Raw genomic sequence first — 23,473 nt, forward strand, 5'->3', positions numbered from 1 at the left:
CCTGACACTTGATTAAAGCGGATGCAGAAAAAGTGCCTGCAGAAAGCGCACTGAGACAGAAACCCTTCTTGGTCTGTAGCTCCTTGTATTTGCCTCACTGGGGCGTCTTTAGTCAAAGATTATTCTGCCCTGAAAGCTCTTATATGTTACAGAGCTGCCAGCTTCAGATAAATCACCATGTTTTTGGTTAGCCGACACTTTGAGGGAGCGAGGCCTTGTGCAGGAGTTGTTGTGAGATTAGTGCGGTGTAGGTAAAAAGCCACACTAAACACAGGGCTCAGGCCATAATTTGACCCATATATCTGACCACGTAACCACCATATGGCTAAGTGGTCAGTATAGAGCGGTGAGTTCGTTCTTGATGTAAATATCTTCTTACCCTCTGAAGAGAAGCTATTATTTGGCATAATAAAATTGGAACACCTTTAAAGTGTACACATATGGAGATGAGGGTAAGCTGGGGTGTAACTGCCGGGCTGAGAACTGGTTAATATGCTTAAACATGGACATACAGCACATGTAAAAACAGCCTGAACACCGAATGCACCAAAGAGATGGGATTCTGCTGTGCTATTTCTTTTTGGTTAATGCCCATCATAGAGTGACGCCCCCGTCTGAGTGTTACATAAGGTTCTGTTGAAGTGTGAATACAGATATGGACCATGTGGTGTCACAGGTGGTCTTCTTCTGCACGTTGAACCGACTTTTTAACAATTTTTGCCAACTGACTACCAGGAAATTGACGCAGCGCCTCTCGACAATAGCTCACTCTGTAACAGCAAAGGTCACCGCCTGTCGTGCATATCCAAGACGGTCCAAGTTTACAGTAACCACCGGGCGTCCACGTTTAAACTCGTCTCTCACACAGTCAGATGTGTCCACAACCACTGTGGCGTTTGTTTACTGTGTTTAAAACTGACTTTTACTGGGCAGTTAATGGAAGTCTGCACCCCCCCTACCGGAGCAGCCACATGACACATTATAAAAGACAGCTGCCATTTTTGTCTCTTCTTGAGACGACGGCAGCAAAGGCTAGTGTCTGAAGCTCACTGTGGATTGAACAAAGTTTTCTTTTTGTTTAAGTATGTAATAAAATAAGGACGACAATTACAGATTTTTGAACTACAGCAAACCCTTACCTTAAGATGAGCGCATGTATGTTTCATTGATCAGTTGGTTGATTTAACAGCTGATTGCTTAAAAAAGACTGTTCTTAAATTCATACTTCATTTCTTAAAAAACTCAAGGTCCACATACTAGTTTGTGCAGACTGAATTAGTCCATGGAATCTGAGCAAAACATCTCAAGTTAATAACTTAAGAATTACATTTCATGCTCAGCTTAGTAACATTTTGCCCAGGGACGCAGAAACTACACTGTTGGAATAAGAATATTTCTTCCAATCATTTTTGTATGGTATGGTTTTTGTATGGTATCAATAATTATTTGGGAATATGGACCACAGCCTGATACTAAGGACAATATATATTAAAGTGACACAGATCCCCTTTATGAGAATCTCTATGGCCAAAGGTATGGTAACAGTATGAATACATGACTATATCATTTTGAATGTATATGTAGTATATTCTAATGGTATAATGAAGAAGTATTAAACAAAAAATTGTCATTATAGTTTTGCCGTTTCATATTTTAAATGATCTACTTTTCCACGTAGAATAAAATTATGACGAGATGGCAAAGCTAAAAACAAATGCTGTTGGTTAAGTCTAGTCAATTTGTCTGTCTTTGATAGATTAATTAAAAATATTGAGTACAATATCATGGCCACTAGGGCATAGATGCATTTGGTGATATTTTATACAGTGGTGGAAATTCTGGGTGGTGGTTTGCATCGCTGCCACACAACAAAACGGTATATTCACAACCAAGCTTAGCCAAGCTCGTTCTGTTTGGAGGTTACATGTTCTAACCGCGTGTGTCTGTTTGTGTTTTCTCCGGGCGATTCCCCCCAAAGTCCAAAGACAAGCATTTGGGGGTAGATTTATTGGAGACTCAATATTGGCCATAGGTGTGAATGTATGTCGACACTGTGAGTTGTCCACGGTGTCCTCTCGCCCATCGTCCGCTGGGGTTGGCTCCAGGGACCCACGTCACCCTCAAAGGATAAGTGTTAGGGATAATGGACGGGTGGCGCAAATTCTCAGAGCAACTTGTAAATTAATTGAGCACTTAAAACAAAACACAAAAAAATGATGCTTTTGAAGGCCTTTGTGTGTCCGGGGTTCAGCGCCAGTTACCCAGCACTTAAGAGAAGATAAGATAATCTTTACAAGTCCCACAACGGGGACATTTTCTTATAATTAAATAAAAAAGAAGGTTATCATTAAAATGAGATCATGAAAAAACAAGTGGCTCTTCCACATTTTAAATAAATAAGTTTGAAATACAGGCCTATAGATATGTTAAACAGTGTTTAACATGATGCTGGGTCACATATTATAGCTAATCCCATTATATTTATATATAATTATGGGCAGGCCCCCTCCAGCTATGAGAAGCAGGGTTATCTCTGCTATCACCCCACTACATTTCTGCAGGACTTTCCCGCTCTGATCCTCCTCTGGTGAAACAGACTCCATGTCAAACCATCGAGAAGCAGTGAAGCTGGAGGCGTGAAACTTTCCCTCAACTTCTCCTCCCTCTCCCGGCCAATAACAGGGCTGCCTCGTTTCCAGGGCCTCCTCTGATTTGTCCAGGCCTCCTGTCCGCGGTGTGACTGACAGCCAAGGAGGAGGGGGGGGGGGATACTTTTTTTTTTTTTTGGTGTGTGTGTGTTGCCCCGTTAGATTTGAAGCGGGGCGGGGGGGGGGGCGCTCTATGTGACGACTGAGGGAGGGGGCAGCACTTGTGATCGCAGGGAGCAGCGGTGCAGGACGGTCGAGAGGAGCAGAGAGGAGAGGAGCAGTGCGGGAGGAAGACGGTGTCAACCATCCGTCAGCCAGCTGGAGGAACCCCTCACTCACAAACCCCTTATGGCTGCTTGAGAAAGAACGATACAACCCCCCCTCCCCCCTTTCTCTCTCTTTCTCTGGGACTTTTTCGGACTTTTTTTCTTTTTTGAAAGTTGTGTCCAAGAAGTTGTTGCGCGTCAAAGTAGTTGAAAGTTGGGAAAACCAGTGAATCCACTTGCCGTGGACGTCGCTGGCGGCCATGGATACCCATATAAGATGGAAAGTTAAACGGAGGTTAAGGGACGTCCTGATCACTTTAGCGGTGGTTCTGCTTTTTGTCACCTCGCAAGCAAGTTCAGGTAAGACGCAGCTGGGGAGGGTCTGTGGATGCGGATTGTTCTGGAGACGCGCTGCGCTGTGCGTAAAAGTTTGTCTTTTGGGTCACAGTGGAACCCCCCCTCTCCTCCTAAATCATCTTTGTGCCTTTTTTTTAATGTATTCAACGTGGTCTGCACAAAACCCAAGGGGGCTGTAGTGTTAGTGTGAAAAGACTGCAAGTTACTGGGAGAAAGCTCTTTCTTTTGGGAGTGAATTGGCTTCTTCTGTCTGTGATCATATGGAGCAACTCTGCAGATAAGTGTGCATTTGGCAAAAGCATCAAAAAAAGACAAGATCTGCAACTGAATAGCAAAATATCAACTTGCTGTGGCAAAGTTTACAAGCATAAGAAAAGTTAAATAATAAACCTTGTGCTCCAGCCAGAAAATTACAATGTATCTTCCAGATGTCACTTTAAGATGAAATCCATTTTCTTTTGCAGACTTGTCACTTTGCTGTAACTGTAATTTGGCTCTGGTGCAGCTGAATCAGTTTTTTTCAATCTTTTTTCTTTTTCAATTTTTTTTCTTTTCTTCTTTTAACTGATGAGAGGGATGAGCATAAGAGGGAGGGGCTGGCGCTTGTCTGAAGTGGCAGGGTGGAGCTGCCTTTAAGGACTCCGACACCAGGATCAGGACACACAGCCTCTAAAGCAGTGGGCCCTTTATGCTAAGCCCGCAACAACCGCATATTTCACAAATGTATTCTATAGAAATTCCACATGCTTCTCAGTGACACATATGCAACGAATATGAACGTAAAATTTTGGAATTTGTAACTCAAAAAGAGTTCAAACCCAGTCCGAAGATAGGATTGATGGAAGAAGGGATTCCTTAAAAAACATTATGTACTCATGTGGGACTGTTGTGTCCCATAGGTGCTCAGGGGCCATGCCGTGCTGTGACAGTGGGGCTGGGGTCTGGCCTGCATGTATTATTAGCACCTTAAGACTGCCTGGCATGGTTGGTGGTCCGCTGTGAGTCTCTGACACAGGACTTTGAGGTGAACAGGTGGCTTCTTCTGTCTGTGCAGGACAGTTTGAAAGGGTCTGTGCGGAGCGTGTAATGCTGCTGCCTGAAGCCAGAGAATTTGAAATAATTATTATGAAAAACAGATGGAGCTAAAATGGTTTTACTGGCTCATATTGTTGGTGCTGTCAAATGAATGTGAGGGAATTTGTGTAGCTTGCTCCCACATTGCCTGTAAACACTGGTTGCAAGCCGGACAGAAACTTGGTTAACGGTTGGTTCCAGATCTGGGTCATTTTTGATGACAGGGGGAAGTTGGAGAGGAATTTAGTTGGGACATTACAGAGCATTGAAATGATTGTGATGCTTCAGGCTAGAGTTAATCAGCTCTTAAAACTGACACAGAGCAGCCAGAGTCTTGTAAGTGATTTTCAAGGGGGCTGGTACACTTCCTGAAACTTGACACGTGCTGAATGAGAAACACTTGATGACTGAGCGTGAGCAACGTGCCAACTACATGACAAGTTCTATGCAAACTAATTGGATTGAATGTAAATGAGCAGAGCTTAAAATATCATGGTGTTGGCTGTAATAAAAATTGTATGCAAGTTTTGCACGTGTCTTCCCCATCATTGTGGAAAACAGTAATTGCTGATTATTAGCCAGTTTGTCAACAGTAAAATATCATGACGACCTGGATATACTGGACCTGCATGTGTACATTCAGCCAACCCATAACCATCACTATTGGTTATATGGATTTGTCAACCATACAGTATATCTGCATGGCAATTTAAAATGGTTAGATTTATCAGCATTGAACAAAGTATTATGATTGAATTAAATATTTTGCGCACTACACAATTAGAGATTTGGCAACTCAAATAACATTCTTCATTTACTATATACTTTGTGTATTGGATCCAATCATTATATCCATTATGGATACAATCCAAAATGATCACCCAGGGCAGCAAAAAGGAGCTGAAAATGCAACTCATAACTCACCGCAATAACCTTGTATTTACAGCAGAAATGGAGAAACCTTATTGGTCATTTGGATTCATGCTTCTTTCAACCTTTTGAATGTAAGATATTTATTCACTCTCCTTTTAGCTCTGCTCTGGTCTCCACCAACTCTATAGACAAAAATCTCAAGGTCTGTAGTTTGCTAAATGTTTCCCCGTGCTAACACGCTAGTTGCTAACTTTGCCTGTACACCGTTTGGTGTTTGGCAGGCAGTTGGTTTATTTCAGCATCATCACTGAAAACACCTTTAAGCTATACTGCTTTATACAAGAACCGAGACCAGGACCAGAACTGCAACAGGGATCCAAAACAGCTTAATGCTAAAATGCTCCGTAGAGCAGACTGTGGTGAACATCTGCTGTGGCTTGGTCACTATGAGTCACTCATTTAACATCAAGCAGCCATTTGTTAATATAAAACATTGATGAGTGCAGTTTTAAGGTTGTACTGATCTTCAGAATGACTGACTGGTCTTCAGGGAAATGAAGCCGGGCCTGCTCGCCGGCAAAGTTCTAATGGAGAAGAATGTAATACTCTAAGATAGTATTTTTGCCACCGATAAACTCAAGAGAAATGTTAAAATGTGCCTCTAACACTAAAGTATATACAAAGTGCACACTACCAGCTAGGTAGTTTAGAGTTCACAGCAACCTGAGGTCAAAGAGGATCCAGACAGTGTAGCTTAGAGAGTGATGGAAGTCAGAGTCCATAGACTTTTTAGGGAGGTCATCTGACTCTGGAATGAATGAGGAAACCTCATTTTAAACATATGTGAAAACTGGTAATACCAGAAGGCTCATAAGACATGGAGGTTAAGAATGAGAAGAGGGGTCAGAGTTCAAAGGTGAAGGTCAGGACGTTGGGATTGCCACTGCTGTCAGGTTTACAGTTTCAGGGCCTGAAGATACGAATTCTTGCTGTAGCCCCTTGTGTCAGTAAATCCTCCTTTGACTGAGGTCACAGAGAAAGATAATGGGTTGATCGGTTTTCTGTCAATGTTTTACTGTGCTTTGTATCTAACCTCTTATTTGCTCTTAAACAGTACCATTGAAGTTGGTTGAGTTTTTAACTATATACCAAGGTTCAGAATTAGCTTGATTTAGTTAATAAAGGGGTTTTGGCCACCAAACATCCAGCTAGTAGACACTGTCCTCCATTTAAGTGTAATATAATGCCCTGGCCTCACAGTGTGGGACCTCAGTAGTTGAGTAGATTTACGATCAGCATTTCTTCTCTGAACCAAATCTGGCTTCCTCTCCAAAAGGTTTCCTTCATGTTTCTGCTGAGTTGATTTTCTCTTAACTTCCTTTAGATCAATGGACTCTTTTCACGAGTCTTGGAACGTCTGTTTTAATTCTTTTTTTTGCTGTGGTTTGTTATCATTAATTAACCAAAACTTTTTTGGCTGGTCTTCATCCATAACAAATATTCACACAGGACCAGAACCTACTTGTATAGAGTACTTTAGTCATCAAAAATACTGAGAAAACATTCTTTGAATGCCATGTGCAAATGAAAACAAGGATGGATTTTGGCCAAAGTCACTGATGGTAACAGAAGCTGGCGTTAAAAAGGTACGCAAAAGAAATTAAAAAAATGATTCCAAACTTTAGGAGCTGTAATTTTTTTATCCTCATGTACGTTTTAATGGGACAAACAGAAGAAAGCCTCGCTGTTTCACCGATCGCCTTCACATCTGGATTCGATGAGTTCCATTGTGCTGTCTGCTAAGCCCTCTAAAAAGCCAGAGAAATGTCTTCCAGATGTTTTCTTCCCATTCTTGGTGAAACAGGGGACCATGAAAGAAAAAAAAACGTTGCATTTTTCTAAAGAAAATACACCGTTCTGGGCTGGTTTCAGTGAAAAATTCCTAATCAAATAACATCTGCAGCCTTATAGCTGAGTTAGTACCTTTGCGATTCAGCCAGGTTCTCACACACACACACACACACACACACACACACACACACACATACTTTCAGGATCATTAAAAGGTTCTTTCTGTTGAAGTGAGTTGACTTTATGACAAGGTTAAAGGTCGGATACACCTGGTCCACAGCTGTTTCTATATTTACAGTCTCTTTATATCTGGACAACACTCTTTCTTAAGGAATTTATAGGGCTCAGCCAAGTCAGCCTTTTTTGCCACCATGAGTTAAGTTCTTCATGTGACCAATTTAAAAAGCTTAAAGATGTGATTGCATTCTTACAGAGCTCGCAGAACTTTCCATGCGCTAACTTTTTCTTTTCTTTTTTAACACAATGCTAACAGCCTGTTAGCCCTGAATGATGCTGTAGAGCTCCTATAGTTAGAGGCAGACACAGTCGTACCTTTGCGTTACCATTGCTTTCAGAGCCAATACTACCGTTATCATTTCTATCGGTAATCATCTTTCAGTCAGACATGTAAGTCAGACGGTATTTCTGTGGGTGGTTTCTTAATCACCTTTAAGTGGCGATCCCGAGGTCAGGTCCAGCTCAGTCAGATAAGTGGCGTTGAGAAAAAAAGTGGCTTCTTGTGTGTGCCTATATCGCCGTGGCTCTGAGAAAGGAATCTGAGCTAGCTGGACTGTGGAGAGAAGCAGTGACCCTGCAATCGCATGTGCCACTTCACCCTGCCAATGCAGACTTTGTGGAAAGGACTCTGTAAATAAGCCTCTAATGCCTGATAACAGCATTGGAGATTGAACAAAATATGCAGGACAAGGTTATGACCCCATGTTGGAGTTGAGGAGATTCTTTGTTCGCCCACGACTAGTGCATTATTTGCCATATCCTGGACAGGATATCATCTATCCCTATCCAGACTCATTAAGGGTGAAATAATTGTTTTGCACTGCTCAATGGTCCTCTGTTCTCAAGACACAGTGTATTTGAAGCCAGGTGCAGATGGTTTTATCTAAAATGTATTTCTTGCACAAACCTTTTATTTGCTGAATCATTTCAGCTTCAGACAGAAAGGGCTGATTTGGTCTTTACCCTTACAAAACGGAACAAAATGGAGGCAGTGATGTAAAAAGTTGAAAGTGTTACCTCATGATGCAACTTCCACCCCTGCAGTTGATTTTTTAAACAGTATGCTTTGTATAAAGTGCATGGCTTGAGTTAAACGTCAAGTCTGGTCCTGGCTCACAAGCCGACTATTCACTTGAGCTGGGAAACAGTGCTTTTCTCTGTAATGGGGTATTATAATCATTGAGCATGGAAAGCAATGTATGACTCATCCTTTCCAACCCCATTCCCCCTTCCTCAGCCCGAGCTTAGCCACAGCCTGGGCAGCAGAAATCCTGAGTGTAAGCACTTTTTTCTTCCAAGGAGAAATACAATTGTTTCTGGTCAAAACTTTATTGAAGTAATGAGTTCTATTTTTAATTGTGACTTTTGCAATTTAATAATCTAATAAAACTTTGTAATGGTTATGTTTGCAGACAGTACTTAGTCAAGTTTGGGAAAGACTGCAGTCTTGGAAGTTATTAGGATTTCTCCTGTAACATAATTTGAAAAACAAAGTTAATAGGTTTTTTTTCCATTTTAACCTGGGACATGGAGTCATAGGCTTATTTCGATTTTGTCTCAGGTAAAGTAGACTACCGTCAGTCAAAATCATTTCTGTTCACCCACAGGGTTGATGTTGCTCAAGTTCGACACTAGTTAAAGTGTCAGCAGGAGATGAATTGATGGTTGACTTGGCTGTCACTGCAGCTCAGGCAGATTATTTGGCACTACAGGAGATGGTAAGCTTTTCCTACCCCCAGGCTCCATTTACAGTGTCTGTTATCACAAGAACATTACCTTCCTTATGGTTTTTCCATTTCAGGGTTTCATCAATCTCTCCTATGGTTTGGGTTGGTTTCAACCCTCAGGCGTGCACACTGAGCGCATCAACATCTTTTATTTATGTCAGCAAGGTTTTCTGACAGTTGCAGTCAAACTCAAAACACAAATGAATCAAGGAAGATACGTTGATGACAGTGATAAAGTTTGTAAGAAGGTCTTTCTTCTCACACACGGCATCGACTTGAATTCCAGTAATACCTTGTATTTTATGGACTGAAATAATATTTCATGCAGGTAGACTTACCTCGTTTCATCCTCGCCTGATAACATGCATATCTTTTGCTACTCTGTGTTCAGTCTGTTTAAAACTTGTGTTGGCCTGCTTTTTTCCATATGAGAAATTTGTCAGGAATAAATAAGCATAAGCAAATATTTTAAATCTTATAAATTCCCCTTGCTACCTTTCTGGTTGGTTCCTCTTCCCTTTAGACACTGTTAGCATAACTATCTATATGCATCTTGAAATGATGTTGCTTTCGATGCTTGACTTGCATCGTCCATCTTTGAGTCACACGAGGTCAGTATTCAATTCAGACAACTCTAAAAGCGTAACTTAACTTAATGATGATGAACCTTTCTTTGTCAGGAAACAACATGCAGTATTTAGATCTATTGCCATCATTAGCTAAGAGGCACAACACCTCAGTGAAGAGTTGGAAAATGTATTACGTAGGTGTGATAGGCCTAGGTGTGTCAGTGCTGGAAAGCCTTAAACAAGGGGAAAGATTCATTACTGTGCAGGATTTTATGTTCATAAGATTCATTTTAATGATATTTTTTTGTCAGTGTGTTGGTGCTGGGATAATGGTTATCTGGGAGTGTGGTTGAATGGAAATGGTTTTGTAATTTCAGTGCAGAAGGGCCATCTTTTATCATAAATTTCTCAGCAGGCAGCCATCAAAACTATATCTGCTGTGGGAGAGACAGAATAAGGAAGAGGCAGGAAAAGATAAAATAGGCAGAGGGGTATAAAGCAAAAGGAGTTTTTAAAATGAAGCTGGTGCAAAAAAAGACAAAGCCACAGAGGCTGGAAGGCCAGATAAAAGACAGAGATAATGGTAATAGCATTAAAAAAGGGAGCATTTGGTGTCAAATGTGCGTTCAGAGGTGCACCGTGGAATCTTGACTCGGTTTTTCCATCGTTGCCTGTTGGAAGGCAGACTGCGATTTATCTTCAGCGCTGTGAGCTGCAGCGTGGAGACAGTGAAGTAAACCATCTGGTATTCCCTCTGTTAAAGCAATAAGACCTCGGCTGGATCTCACAGAAGAGTAGCTGTGGTCAGAATAACTCTCTGTTCTCTGGATCATCTTTCACATCTGAGTGCCTGTCTTCTTGTGCCTGTGTGTGAGAGACGGAGACAGTACATCTCTGTGAATATGCGAGACTGTATCTGCAGATCATGCTGGGTACATTTTGTCTGCATGAGTCTCTGTCTGACTGACTGCCATTTCTCGGCGTTTCCTGTCATTTTGTGATTGGACGTTAAGGCTAATCTATCTCATCATCATGAGCTTGTAGTCAACAGGGAAATGAAGGCATTAAGTGCATAAACAAAAACATGTCCCTGTTTGCATTTCTTCCTGTGCTGCCTCTTCCTCCCCACTGCGGCGTTCACGTGCTGCTCTCAGGGGAGGTCACTGGGTCAGTGTCATGTAAAGTCTAGATCGAAGTCAGCCGATTAAATGAGACTTAATTGGTACTGGCACCTGAGGTCATTCACAGACTTTGTTTGGCTCATGCTGCTCAGAGCCGTGACCTAAAACTCGTTATTTAATCAGAGATACCTGCAGGCATTCATAGTTCTTTATTCAAATCAAAGCTGCTGACAATGTGATTAGTGATAATGCTAATAGTTTAGCATGTTCGGAAATAATCTATGTGTCCTTTGTTGAACTGCACCCACTAGTTACTAAGTAATAATGAACCGACTCATCCATGTCAGTAACATGGTAATATCTACATTTTAAAGTTGGTGTCATTGTTGCTAAGAAAGAGTGACTGGGTTTTAAATTGTACAATTTCTTAAAGGAGTTGATATGCTTAAATTCCTTTTAATCTCACTTCACACCATCTCCTCTCATTAAACCTTATTCTCGGGAAGATCTGATTGCATTTACTCTACTCAAGATTGATTTCCGGTCAAATTACCCAGCCTTGGTAGGGTTTTACAGATGTTTACTAAAGTATAACTCACTTACAGCCACTCGAGTAAGACGTTATGCCGGGCTCATGTCCTCAGAGCTGTGCGTATGTGTGAGCACAGCACGTCGTCCATGCTGGTGCAGTGTTATTGCAGAGCGTGCAGAGGATGTGGAGATTGCCAGGAAATCTCCCTGGCAGTTGTTAAGCAGGCAGTAGATTTAATTAGGCTGCAGTGCTCAGGTGTGTGTGATTGCTTGCCTTCTTGCCAACCGACGTCTCAGTCGCGCTTGCATTAGGTTACTCGTGTGTGACGTGTCCAGTGGTACCACAGGGTCTCCATGCAGTGTATGTAATGTGTTAAATCTAGCAAGCTTAATACCTGCAGTATGATTCACAGGTCTGGTCACATGAAACCCAGACGCAACAACTCAAGGTCAGTTTTGATGAGTGTGTTCTGAGAGTTTTTTCTGCTGTAATAATTATATACTCCACCACATCTGAAACAAAGACCCTTTCCACAGATTTGATAGAAGCTGAAGCAGTTTTACGAGAGGAAACATTTACCCTTAAGGGAGAAAGGCACTATTTCAGATTATAATCCATATCCTGATGGTTTACACTGTAAAACTAAATTTTGTAACTTTTGCTGAACTGTGGTTATGGAATATGATTGACTAATATCATATAAGGGTAAATGCTTTAGATTAAGTGTAACAGTAGTGCATATAGACACTGATCAGTTACACTGTGATATCAATGTAACAGAGTGCTTCAGTTGCTTATGAATTCCACTTTTAATTGGAAGAAGAAGAAGAAGAATGTTGAACTCATTCATCCTCTTCAGAAACTTACATAGTCTTGCTTTAAGTAATTAAAGTCAGGGCTTTAATGAGAACCCGCTGTATTCACAGTGAGACTCCAGCCTCACAACAGTTGCCTTCAGTTAACTTTTTATAACAGAATCAGGTGGAGAGAAAAAACTCTTACACCCTCTCTGTCGGTGATGCGCTCTAGGAGGGGGAAGTCTTTCATTGGACATTCTTGTTTTCAGCTGTACGTGGTTTCCAAGTGAGGCAGGGTCCTCCTTATGGCTGCTAATTACTCTTTGTCCTCAGCACCAGGTCAAGCATGTGCCTGGAGAGTCAGGCCTCACTTCAGGAAGGGCCAGAGGAGGAGGATAGGGGGCAGTGAAAGAGGGAAGAATGTTAATCCCCGCCCCCCATGAAAAAGTCCTAATTCACTGGTCGTATACCCCTCCTCCTGTCAAATGAAATGGTGCCGTTTGGAGTCAGTATGAGTTGTTGCAGACAGGGTGTGTGTGTGTGTGTGCGTGCATGTGCATGTGTGCATTTGTGGAAATCAAGGGTAGATGGATGGGTTAGGGGAATGGGATCCACCACAGTCTTGGCACTGAGCCGAAAGCAGGATTATGAATCTGGCACTTGAGCTACTGTTCAGAGAAAGGGTGCAAAAAGGTAGAAATAAAATGTAGTGAGATAGGGAGGGGAAGATACTTGTAAAATCACAACATGCCCACTTTTCTCTGTAACTGCTGTAATATAGTACGTTTCATCGCGCTTTAAAAAAAAAGTAATTCACACTTTTACTGCATGTTTTATGAATTCATTAGCCTTTACGGTGCTGTAGCCTCATCCAGACCAATGTCTGACAAACAAACCCATAAAAGGCTTTAATCAAAGTTAAGTGTTCCTCTTTTAGCACATCACTTCAAAGATACAGCACTAATTTCAACATTACACTTACAGTTTCCACTGCATACATGACTTTAGTAAAACCCTAGGAGAAGAAGTAGATACGTTATACATCTAAGAGTTTTTGTGTTAAAAAGAGTTTGGAAACGTTGAACACAAGTCTGATAATTAGGGAGATGCATAAAAAATTGATTAAAACCAAATTTACAGGAAACATTTGCACTTCAAAAATACATCAGTGTTTTAAGAGCTACCTACTATGACACACAATCTTTGATGTGTACTTTTACATTTTAGTTTGATGCATATCCTATCGAGTAACACAGGGGAGGCAGGGTTTATGACCTGTAGTGCAGCCAGCCACCAGGTGGTGATCAAGACATTTTGGCGTCACTTTTGGCAAGCGGTCATGTCATCCATCTTTAACTAGAGTCAATGGTTTGAACAGTTTGAGGAAGACAAGTGTACATCAACTAGGACAGGATGAGTGAATCCTGTGTTAAGTTTTTCAACCAGACCCAATCCCCCATTTTCAAATTTCCATTCACGAATTTTGATGCTTGCATATTTGCAATTGTGTTGTAAATGAATTTCTGTGGACAGTAGACGGTTTGTGCACGACGGAAGCATTGGTGAAATGTAGAATAGTGCCCCTATCAGTTGTGCTGTTAATATATGGATAAAATGAGATTAAATGAAGGAAGGGGTTTTATTTAAACATAAATGTATTTTTGAAGGGATCTAGAGGTCAAAGGATGCTCTGTAATTACAGTATAACTTTTTTATATCATGTTCCATTGCATGAGAGCAGTTTACGCAGCAGAGGAGGCTGACCGGCGGTGTGCATATGTACACAAGGCTGTGTCATGTAAACAGCTTCTATGTACGTGTGGAGACCCTGCCATCGAGGATGTGAAGGGCTGCGGTCGCAGGGGAAAGTATTTTTAGCATCATTTGCCAGAGGTGTTGGCCTCTCGAGGGAACTGCCGTGTTAAGTGGGTAAACATCTCAGCTTAACAAGGTGGGACATAGACCCTCACCTGTGGCTTAGGATGTGGTCAGGACGGCTTCCTCTGGAAGGTCGAGTGCCGGTGACAGCGGTCCATGAATGAAGGTGTGTGGGAATGCATCAGAGAGGGAGAGAAATGACGCTGATGCTTGTGTTTGTAACTTTCTAGAGTGTCCAATTTCCTTTATTAAAGGAGAAAAAGGTTTGGTTGCTAAATCACGTTTGTGTGGAAGAACGTTTGGCTTGTGTGATTAAATGAACTAGTCTGGCTGTAAATTGTGTGTGCTGAACGGAAGAGAGAGTCTTGGCCTGAATATCAGCTGTCTACACTAAAAGCCCAAATATATGGTCAGTTGCCCACAGAGGCTATAATTCGTTGTCAGACGATAGCCAATGGGCTCCGAGATTGATTCTTTTGTAGTTGGTGTATGGATACTGTATCATGCCATCTCTTCACCTTCGTCCTGCTAGCTGGCCCTCTCCACCCAGCTCATCTCTCCCTAAAGAAGAGGCCCTGTAGTGGTTTATAGGTCCTTGAACTCAACAGATTACACATGAGGAAAAAAGGAAATGAGAGAAGAGAACCGTTTGACAATAGAACTGACTGACCGACGGAGGGGAAGAGTGGTTAACAGGTGTGGAATGAGGGGGCATCCTCATGTCAATTGCTTCCTTCCTCAAAAAGCCGCTGATCTTCATGGGATTAGCTGGTGTCAGTGTGGATTAGCAAAAGCAACTCTCCTCAGCAGGGGTCGTGAGAGACTTCCCCCTCTTTCTTCCCTCCTTGTGTTGCTGTTATGATGATGTTGTTATTGTAATCGTGACATCCGCATTGTTATGATGAACTGCCAGAGTGTCGGCAGCTGTAGCCCAGAGGAAGAGCTTTGAATCATTAATCACTGTTTGTGTGTTGTTGTCATCTATAAACTAATAAAACGGCTGCAGCTTGTTGGAACCAACTGATAATTGTTTACCGGTAGTCCCTGTTTGTTTGTGTGTGTTTAGACATTCTGGTGTGAAGACAATGAAGTGATTGCTACGGCTAATGCGTATCCATGTTGATGAATGATTGCGAAGTTGTCTAACATAGACGGATATCATTTTTAGCGTTATTACAAGAAGTAAGATTTGAGGGGAGTATTTGTTTGTGTCATCGCCAGAGTGTCAGGCACCAGGGCAAATGTAAATGTGCGTTTGTGCGCCCTTATAAGGTCCTAGAGTGAGTGTGTGTGTTGTGATGAATTAAGAGGCGGTGGAAAAAGGATGCAACGGCTGGATGGTTTGTAACAGTCTGGGAATCACAGACTCACTCGTCATAAAAGCGAGCGTCAATGTTGCAGCTTGGTTTTAATCCGACCACCTCAAGCTCCGTCATTTAGACAGTTAAACAGTCGCGGCATTAACCAGTCCAGTCCTTGTATGGATCTCTGCGTAACTGTCAGTGACAAAATTGATCGGTCCAACAAGGGATGATGTGCAGCTGGATGCTGGCAGGTTAGAGGGAATTACTGCAGCAACAGAGGTTGACTGTGGTTGTCTGAGAAAAGGGCAACGATTAATAGTTGCCTTGATTACTTGTTAAAAACAGTATTAAATTAAAATGCTCTCTCTCTTTCTCCGAATGTCACTTATTGCTGCAAGGCACTAGCAAGGTCTAGTCAGCAACAGTGCAGCGTATAGAGATATTTTACTTAATTAAAATCTAAGTTTTCATAGCCTTTAATATAAGAGTAGGTGCAGACGAGTTCCATCACATCTGAGCCTCATCCTACTAGAACAAATTATAAACAGCTTGGGAGAAGCAACCGAGGCGTTGAGGCGCCTAACTGCCTACAATAAACTCCCAAAAAGTTAATTGTAGCCTGTTAAAACGGTCTCTACAAGCAGTTTACTTTTTGTTGCCGGTTTGATGAATAAATATAACATTTTCAGCGCAAAAATGTTAGACACTGTAATTAAACAGACATAGTTTCATCTCGCTTCCTTGGGTGCTTGTCATGTCTTTTATCCTGAATCTTTCAAACCCTTCATTTCAGAATCATTACGTCTAATTGATGTTGGGTAATCATTTCAACACAATCTCGTCTTACCCTCTGAAACAGGACTCCCTCTGCTTCAATTACTGTATCTTAATGCTACGAGCTGCTGAGTGTGAATAATACACATTTTATTCAACTTTTCAGATGTTGATTGTAGGCATTGAGTCCTCAGTTGCTAAGAGACCAACTCTGCAAATAAAGAGAGATTTTCATGAGCATCCATTTTCTCATTTTTTAAGATTAGCTCTTAGTATCTCCCATTTATAAACGATAACAATGCAGAACACAGATTTTGATTCATGGCAAAACTACATTTCCCAACTTCTCAAAGTGTATGTATATACAAAAATATTGGTGAGGTTTTTCATTTTTATGGTATTTTACTGACCTTTAACAAACAGCAGCTTTCTTGTTCTGGCCTCTGTGGCCGTTTGTTAACAAAGTTTTCCACAGACATCTGGCAAAACCACATTAGATTTAATCCCTTATTTTGCTGCCATCACCATGGTTACGCAGAGCTCCTTACCGGAGTGAGTGACAGTGCAAGAAAACATTACAACAAGAGAGTCCCATAACCTCACAATATGCTGAACCCATGCCCAACAAGCTTCGGTGAATCATGTGAACGCATCCCATTTCCTGTGGTGCCTGGCCTGCTGTGGAGTTTTGGAACCCGGAGACTTGAGTTTGAAATTATGATGCTGTCACTCACAGTCACTTCCTAATTGGCTCTCATCAGTCAAGCCTTGACTACCAGCTGTTAATGCAAAGCGTTGCTCACATTTATTGTAAGTTACAGTTCCACCTCGTTGTTGGTCCAAGCAAAGAAAATTCCGGTCTTAGTTTTAGTCATTTCTCTTTCTTGTTTGTTGCCAACAGGACAGTAGCAAATCTGCTTCCTGTTTATATCAGCCTTATATCATGACTTGTGCTAGAACACCGGCTTGCTGCTAAACTCCCTGATCAGTATAGGGGGACCATACTTAATGAGAATACTTCTCCTGGCTCCAATTACACAATATTGTCAAGATCAGGTGCAAAATCAAAACAAAATTGTTACACCGAATTCAACTTCCTACAGTCTCTACGTCCAGACCATCTGTATAGCAAAACAAAATGAAAATAAAAACCTGCCTCCATTCTACCTAATTGAGGAACTCATTAAGAGGACCTCTGTTATCATGGTGAATGATAGACATTTTCTGGCACGTGGTTGAGTTTCTGGCTGTCTCTTCATTATGACTTGATGACGGACAGAGCTTTCTCTTTGTTTACACCCTTCACTTGTTTTAAAGCTCTGCAGCCCCTGGTATGCACATCCAGGAATATTAATGCAGTTATCTGTTTGACATGCTTAAAGGATGGACTAGATGGCTTTTTTTAAACAGCTGGGTGTGGTGCTTGGATCAGTGTACTTTAATACGTCCCCTGAAGCTATGTTATATTCTGCAGAGTGCCACGTTGTGTAGACTTCCTACATTGAGGAAAAAAGGCAGAAAGATTGAGATGAGATAGGAAAGCACCACTCAGCACATTCATATGACTAAATCAATTCTTGTCCGCTGAAAGAAATGTCTTCACACTCTTGTTCCAGACTGCGATGGTAATATTTATGCAAGACAAAGGTATAAACTGTTTGACCTTTGTGCATATGCACTGTGGAAAACGCAGAGAACACGCTCACACACAATAGAGTTAAAGAGCGAAACACAGGAGAACTGCTTTGAATGCCACATATGGAGCTAAAGCTTCGAAGGCTGACTGTCTGCGTTGATGGTAAAAACATTATGGACCATATCCCTGCCCGTATTTGTTGTTGGTTGGCTTGTTTATAGCCAAGATTGAACAACAGAAGAGAGATCTACACGAAACATGGGGGAAGAATGTGATATGGGTCAAGGATGAACCCATTAAAGTTTGGTGCAGATCTGGATCAGGGGGCGGACCAATTTCAATCAAGTTTTTTCAATAAAAGAACTCTCTTGGATTTCAATGCTCTCAGTAAGCTTTCTTCAGTTTAAGCTAAGCTTACCCTTTTGATAAAATAATCAATGTAAAATGTAGGAAGCTTTGTTTCCACAATCGCTTCACAGCTGTAGAGGAACATTTGCAGCCAAGTGTTCTTAAACTGAGACCTCTGTCTAAGAATGTGGATTTTTTTTTAATTGACCTGATCTGCGTGTGAGTCATGAGTAATGACATCCAGCTGGAGGTGGCTGCAGGGCAGCGCACAATGTACAAACTCTTTTTTTTGAGCAGCCCACTTGCCTTTCCGCTTTTCCCAGCAACCCTTTCACTGCCCGATGGATGGAGCTATTGAAAGTTTTTTTCTGAACTCGTTGTGTGGTCTTTGTAGCCTGACACTAGCACTGCTGTACCTGAGTGTGTGTGTGTGTGTGTGCAAGCTTTTATACTTGGCTGATGGGATGCCTTTGGTGCTCCACAGAACTGCACAAAAAAGCACCCTAAACTCCTGTGCCATAAATCCCTTTGTTGTCTTCTGTTTAGTTCTCCTGGACTTTAGTATTTGCCCTCCTCTAAAGCATCCTGACGGCCCCTCCTTTTCCTTATGCGACTTGTCCCTAAAGATGTGACCTCGTGTCCCTTTCTGGATGCTAATGTGTGTCATTGTGCAGCTTGTTATGTGTGCATCTGGCTGCAGGAACAGCTGTTTGTCCTGGGTGGTTTTGGCGTGCGATTGTGCGGTCCAGGGTCAAACCCTGTGTCTCATTGTTCGGAACCAGTGTAGTCCTGTGGTGGCCTGGTGACAGCCCGGACGACAGGCCTGAAAGTGTGTTAATTGCACGGTTGTGGCCAAACGGAGGCAGCCGTAGAGTCAGCGTAGCAGAGGAATGGAGGGAAGGATGGGTTTTACTGCAGCTGCAACCCATGATCATGGTGATCTATAAATGGGCACAACTCTGTTTAGTGTCTAAACGGATAACAAAAAAGAAAATCCTCTGTTAATCAAAATAGCCAAGTCTAGTTATTCTGAGTCAGCAAAAGACAGACGAAGGCAAACAGTGTTCATAATGAAAGCTTATCCAATATGCATTTTGTCAAAATGTGGGTAATTTGTGCTTTAATGATCTTAACCTTTACTTTTCTTTGTGTTTCCTTTTTTCATTCCTATAGCGGAACCAGCAGACCTCTTGAAGATTTTAGATTTTCCAAGTTCACCCGAGGGTGTTACAAAAACAACGGGTTTCTGCTCACATCGGAGGTCAACACAAGGACCCGATGTGGCTTACAGAGTATCCAAAGATGCCCAGCTCAGCGCCCCAACCAAACAGCTGTATCCAGGTGAGTACATGACTCGGCACAATACCACGGCCTCTTTTTGTCTCTCTTTTTAATAACATCAAAGGATCCTCAAAGCCATTTTAATCCAATTTTGCACTTGAGGAACTGTAAATGCTTTTCCAAGATCTTTAACATATCTTGCTAGTTGTCTCTGCTACACAATCTTTCCATCTGGTCAGCTTTATGACATGAAAGTGTTTCACCTCCATGTTCATTCCCCACATAAACATATACAGTAGGTCTAAATCTTTTAGCCCTGTAAAGAAGTCAGAGATGAGCAGCATATCTGGAAAATTAGTCAGTCCTTAGTCTCACACAATGAAATGTCTAAACAATAAAGATAATGCATGCTGACTCCTCGCACAGCTAAAAATTCCAGCTCTGTAATATTTGATTCTGGAGGAGGAGCCAGACAGTGGAAAAAGCTGTGAAAATAGGGGTGGTAGAGGGGAGGGGAAGTCTGGGGTTCCACTTTCGCCCTTGTTCTATTGTGCTGACGTGGCTTCAGGCTGCTGCTCGGTTCTTTCCTCTGTCTCATCCCTCTGCTTGCCTTTCTCCCTCCTTCACGTTATTTTCCCTCAAGCGCAGTAATTTTCCCCTCTGTCATTGCTTCTAGACGGCTGCTGCTGCCTCACAGTGTACTTTTGTCCCTCACTGTATCTCATCTAAACTGTCTGGTTAGACATGCTGATCTATCTCGGGACACTTTTTTTTTTCTTGCTCCAGTACAGAAACTCAAAACCAGATTTCTGTGACAACCAATTTCTACAATATAGATAGATTGGTTTCTCCTCAGCTTAAAGATACAAAAAGTCAAAAATAAAGAAATGACCCATGTGGTCTAGAGGGAGAAATGATAACCCTTCCTGTGAGCTAAGCTTCCACAAAGCTTAGATTGGATGACGGCCCCGTTCGTGGCTCGCTCCGACGTTGCACTGGCCTTAGTGGACCTTTCATCCATATCATAGCTCTTTTTTGGGGCTTAAAGCTGAGCCACAGGGCTGCTGCGGCCTGCGTGCCCTATCATGCTCTCCAATCAAACAAATACTGCTCCACTTTGAAGCTCTATGTCAGCGGAGCCCTCTGTTTAGATACACGTTCTATAATTACGCACATGCTACTCCGGATCATCCAAAATAACAGTCTGCATAAAACAAACCAACTTTGGAGGAGTTCATAACAGGCACCACATACTCTTTAGGTGCAAGCAGAATAAGTTGCTGCCTGGAGCTCCAAGGCCTTAAAAGCAAGTGTAAGTGTCTGTGATGTGGTTCCCTCCCTCACCTCAACATTAAGAAAATGCACAGCTAATATATTCCAGAAGGCAGCGAGACGTGTGAGATCATTTTATCCATCTTTTTTCCCCCCTTAAATTAAGTTTGCTACTGAATTTTGACTCTGGCCCAAAGCCTGGGAGGCAATTATCAACCCAGCACCCTGTCTCCTGAGGGGAAACATATATTATATGAGAAAAACAAAGGCGTGTAAACTCATTCTGTTATGACTAACGTCAGTAATGCAAACAAATATAAACTTGCAGTAGCTCCGATTGAAAACACAGTGGCCCATGACCCCGTAACCACAGACAGTCTGTGATGATGTGTTGGAAAACCAGCGAGTACAGACATGCAATCATTAGGCAAACATGTGGAAGGGATGATTCATGTGAAACTACAGAGGCACTGAGAACAGAAGAGTCCTTTCTTACCTTTATTATGTGAATGAGAACTAAAGAACGGGGAAACGGAGACATAAGCAGGCTTTAATTTTTATACCACACACTTCCCATGGCTTAATAGTCTATCCTCGTCTCTTAATACAGATAAGTCAATAAGAAATGGCATGTAAGTGCGCATATACTGTATAAAGATACAATTTGCCACAAATTTGTACGGAGTCTCTGCAGTACCTCAAAAAGTATCAAATTGAATAATCTTTAATTTGAAAAAGTGTTAATTACGCTAAAATATTATGTGCTAGGTCTTAAATACATTTAGATAGGTCTCAATTATGTGAACGCTCATTAAACACTTCCACTGTGTTTTAAAATTATATATTTTTTCCTGGCATGCGTAGTTTTAATGTCTCCTTGTGTTGTAGGTTTTTTTCAGCGATATAGGTATTGGCACGCTGTAACAAAACTCAGAACAAGACCAACGTGGTACCAAAGTCTATTGATACCTTATTCTCCACGAAGCTAACTCCCTTTATCTTAATATAAGAAGATACAAGTTATTCCGGGACTCAGATTCCTTCGTATAAGTCACACTTGACATGTGGTACATTTAATTTGTTATGCTCTGAAAAAAAGCTCTTAAAACAAATTTAACTTGTTGAGAAACCGTGCTGTAGCACAGACAATGTGAAGTTCAGAAGAGATTTCCTCCCCCGCTGTCTCTGGTGACGACAGCCTGCATCAGCCCAAACAGCAAGGAAAGATTGATGCAGCATCTTCTCCCTGATTGAGGTTATAGCTGTCACTTGGCATGTGTACTTGTAATCACGGCCGCTGTGGCTCAATGGCACTGGCCATGTGATTAGGGGCTTCAGCATGTGGTGAAATTCAAACGGCCAAGCTGAGCTCAAGAGCTGTAGCAGCAATCTGGACATGGCTCACAAATGACTCAGTCCGTTTACTTCATAAAACCTCGAGTAATAATATTGATGTTATTTATTATGAGAGGAAATATTTCCATGCCACATGAACAGTGAGTCCTGAAATTTTGGTTTTTGACTCGTCATTCGAGAGACTGTGGATGCACAGTATGCATCATGATATGCCAGTAGTAGGGAAACATGATTGTTCTGATATCCAATAACCAGACATTAGGTAATTATTATGGTTATTTGAGCTGATTGAAATAATTATGGGAATAGATAATAATAATAAGAGTAGTTTATCTTCATGTCTCTATAAGGTAAATACACGCAGCTCTATCCACTGATCTGCATGTATACAAATTAAACTCACGTTTAGTGACATCAGTATATTATAACATAACTAATAACATGTAAGAGGTGCAACTCTCTCTTTTCGGAACTTATCCTATCGCATCCTATATTTTTGTATCGTGTCTTATCTTATTTTATGTGATGTGATGTTCTTCAGGCCTTTAATTTAAATAATTTCTTTACTGAGTCATATTACGCTCGTCTATATGCAATACACCATCCATCTTCCTCTGTGTCCATTGTCCAGGTTTGTCAATGTTTTTGCACGGCAACAGTCAGGTTCACATCTCTGCAGCAACGCGCAATCCCACTGGAATGTTGCTTGTCTTAAACATAAGGAGGGATTTGGACACAGCGATGACTGAAAGACCAATTACTATGGGACACAAGACTTTCTACCTCATTTACCTGCATGCATGCACACAGAGAGAGAGGATTCTGCCCTTCACTCCCTCCCTGACTGTCTGTGTTCTCAGCCATATGTTTGGTTGATGAAAAAGAGTAAATGAGGTGTAAATGTCAAATACCAGCGGTGAGAGAATTGAGAGGGGGAGGCAGAACACACTCTAGATCTCCTTTTAACTTTATAAGGTCAAGATTGTTCTGATTGTTTTACCTCAGATTTTTACAAGAGGAAATATATACTGTATATCTCACTAGATCAATATTTTATGGAGATACAAAGCAGTTTTAGATTAGGGTATTAAATCTAAGGGAAAATGATGAATGTTGCCTCATTTGAGCTGTTTGGACTTGTTTTGGAGTCTCTGACATCCCCAGACCTTTTTAGTCTGATGCCAGTATAAACGACCAGCCTCTCCATTCCCACACACACACACACACACACACACCAAATGAGGAATGAGTTATCTCTCATCTGGTGGCCTAAGTAGCAGTGTGAGAGACACATTCCAGAGAAACCCGAGCTTTTCTGAATGACCCCCTCCTCCTCCCCATCCCAAACCCTCCACTCTGTTACAGGCTCCAGAGGAGAGAGTGAGGAGGAAGATTTTTAAAATTTTAATTCAGGGGCATCTCAGTATTTAATGGCACAGGGGATAAATAGTGCATGAGCATGAATCCACATATGAGAAACCTTGCTGCGTAAATGCTGCTACAAAATTGAGAGACAGTTTGATTTTGAATCTAAAACCACTACTTCAGATTTGGAAAAAGCCATTCTCTGTT

The 23,473-nt window shown here is 41.6% G+C and overlaps 1 protein-coding gene across 2 annotated transcripts in view; it reads left to right on the forward strand.

Moving 5' to 3' along the window:
* The first annotated feature begins 2,927 nt into the window (after nucleotides 1-2,927).
* col5a1 (procollagen, type V, alpha 1) overlaps nucleotides 2,928-23,473 on the forward strand; it is a 74,736-nt gene continuing 54,190 nt past the window's right edge. For both annotated transcript variants that reach the window (XM_061070159.1, XM_061070166.1), the window contains exons 1-2: nucleotides 2,928-3,274; nucleotides 19,166-19,333. In XM_061070159.1, the coding sequence (XP_060926142.1) occupies nucleotides 3,175-3,274; nucleotides 19,166-19,333 (268 nt within the window). In that variant the 5' untranslated portion in view covers nucleotides 2,928-3,174. The remainder of the gene's footprint in view (nucleotides 3,275-19,165; nucleotides 19,334-23,473) is intronic.

This window comes from Limanda limanda, chromosome 1, assembly GCF_963576545.1.
Source record: "Limanda limanda chromosome 1, fLimLim1.1, whole genome shotgun sequence".
Taxonomy (NCBI): domain Eukaryota; kingdom Metazoa; phylum Chordata; class Actinopteri; order Pleuronectiformes; family Pleuronectidae; genus Limanda; species Limanda limanda.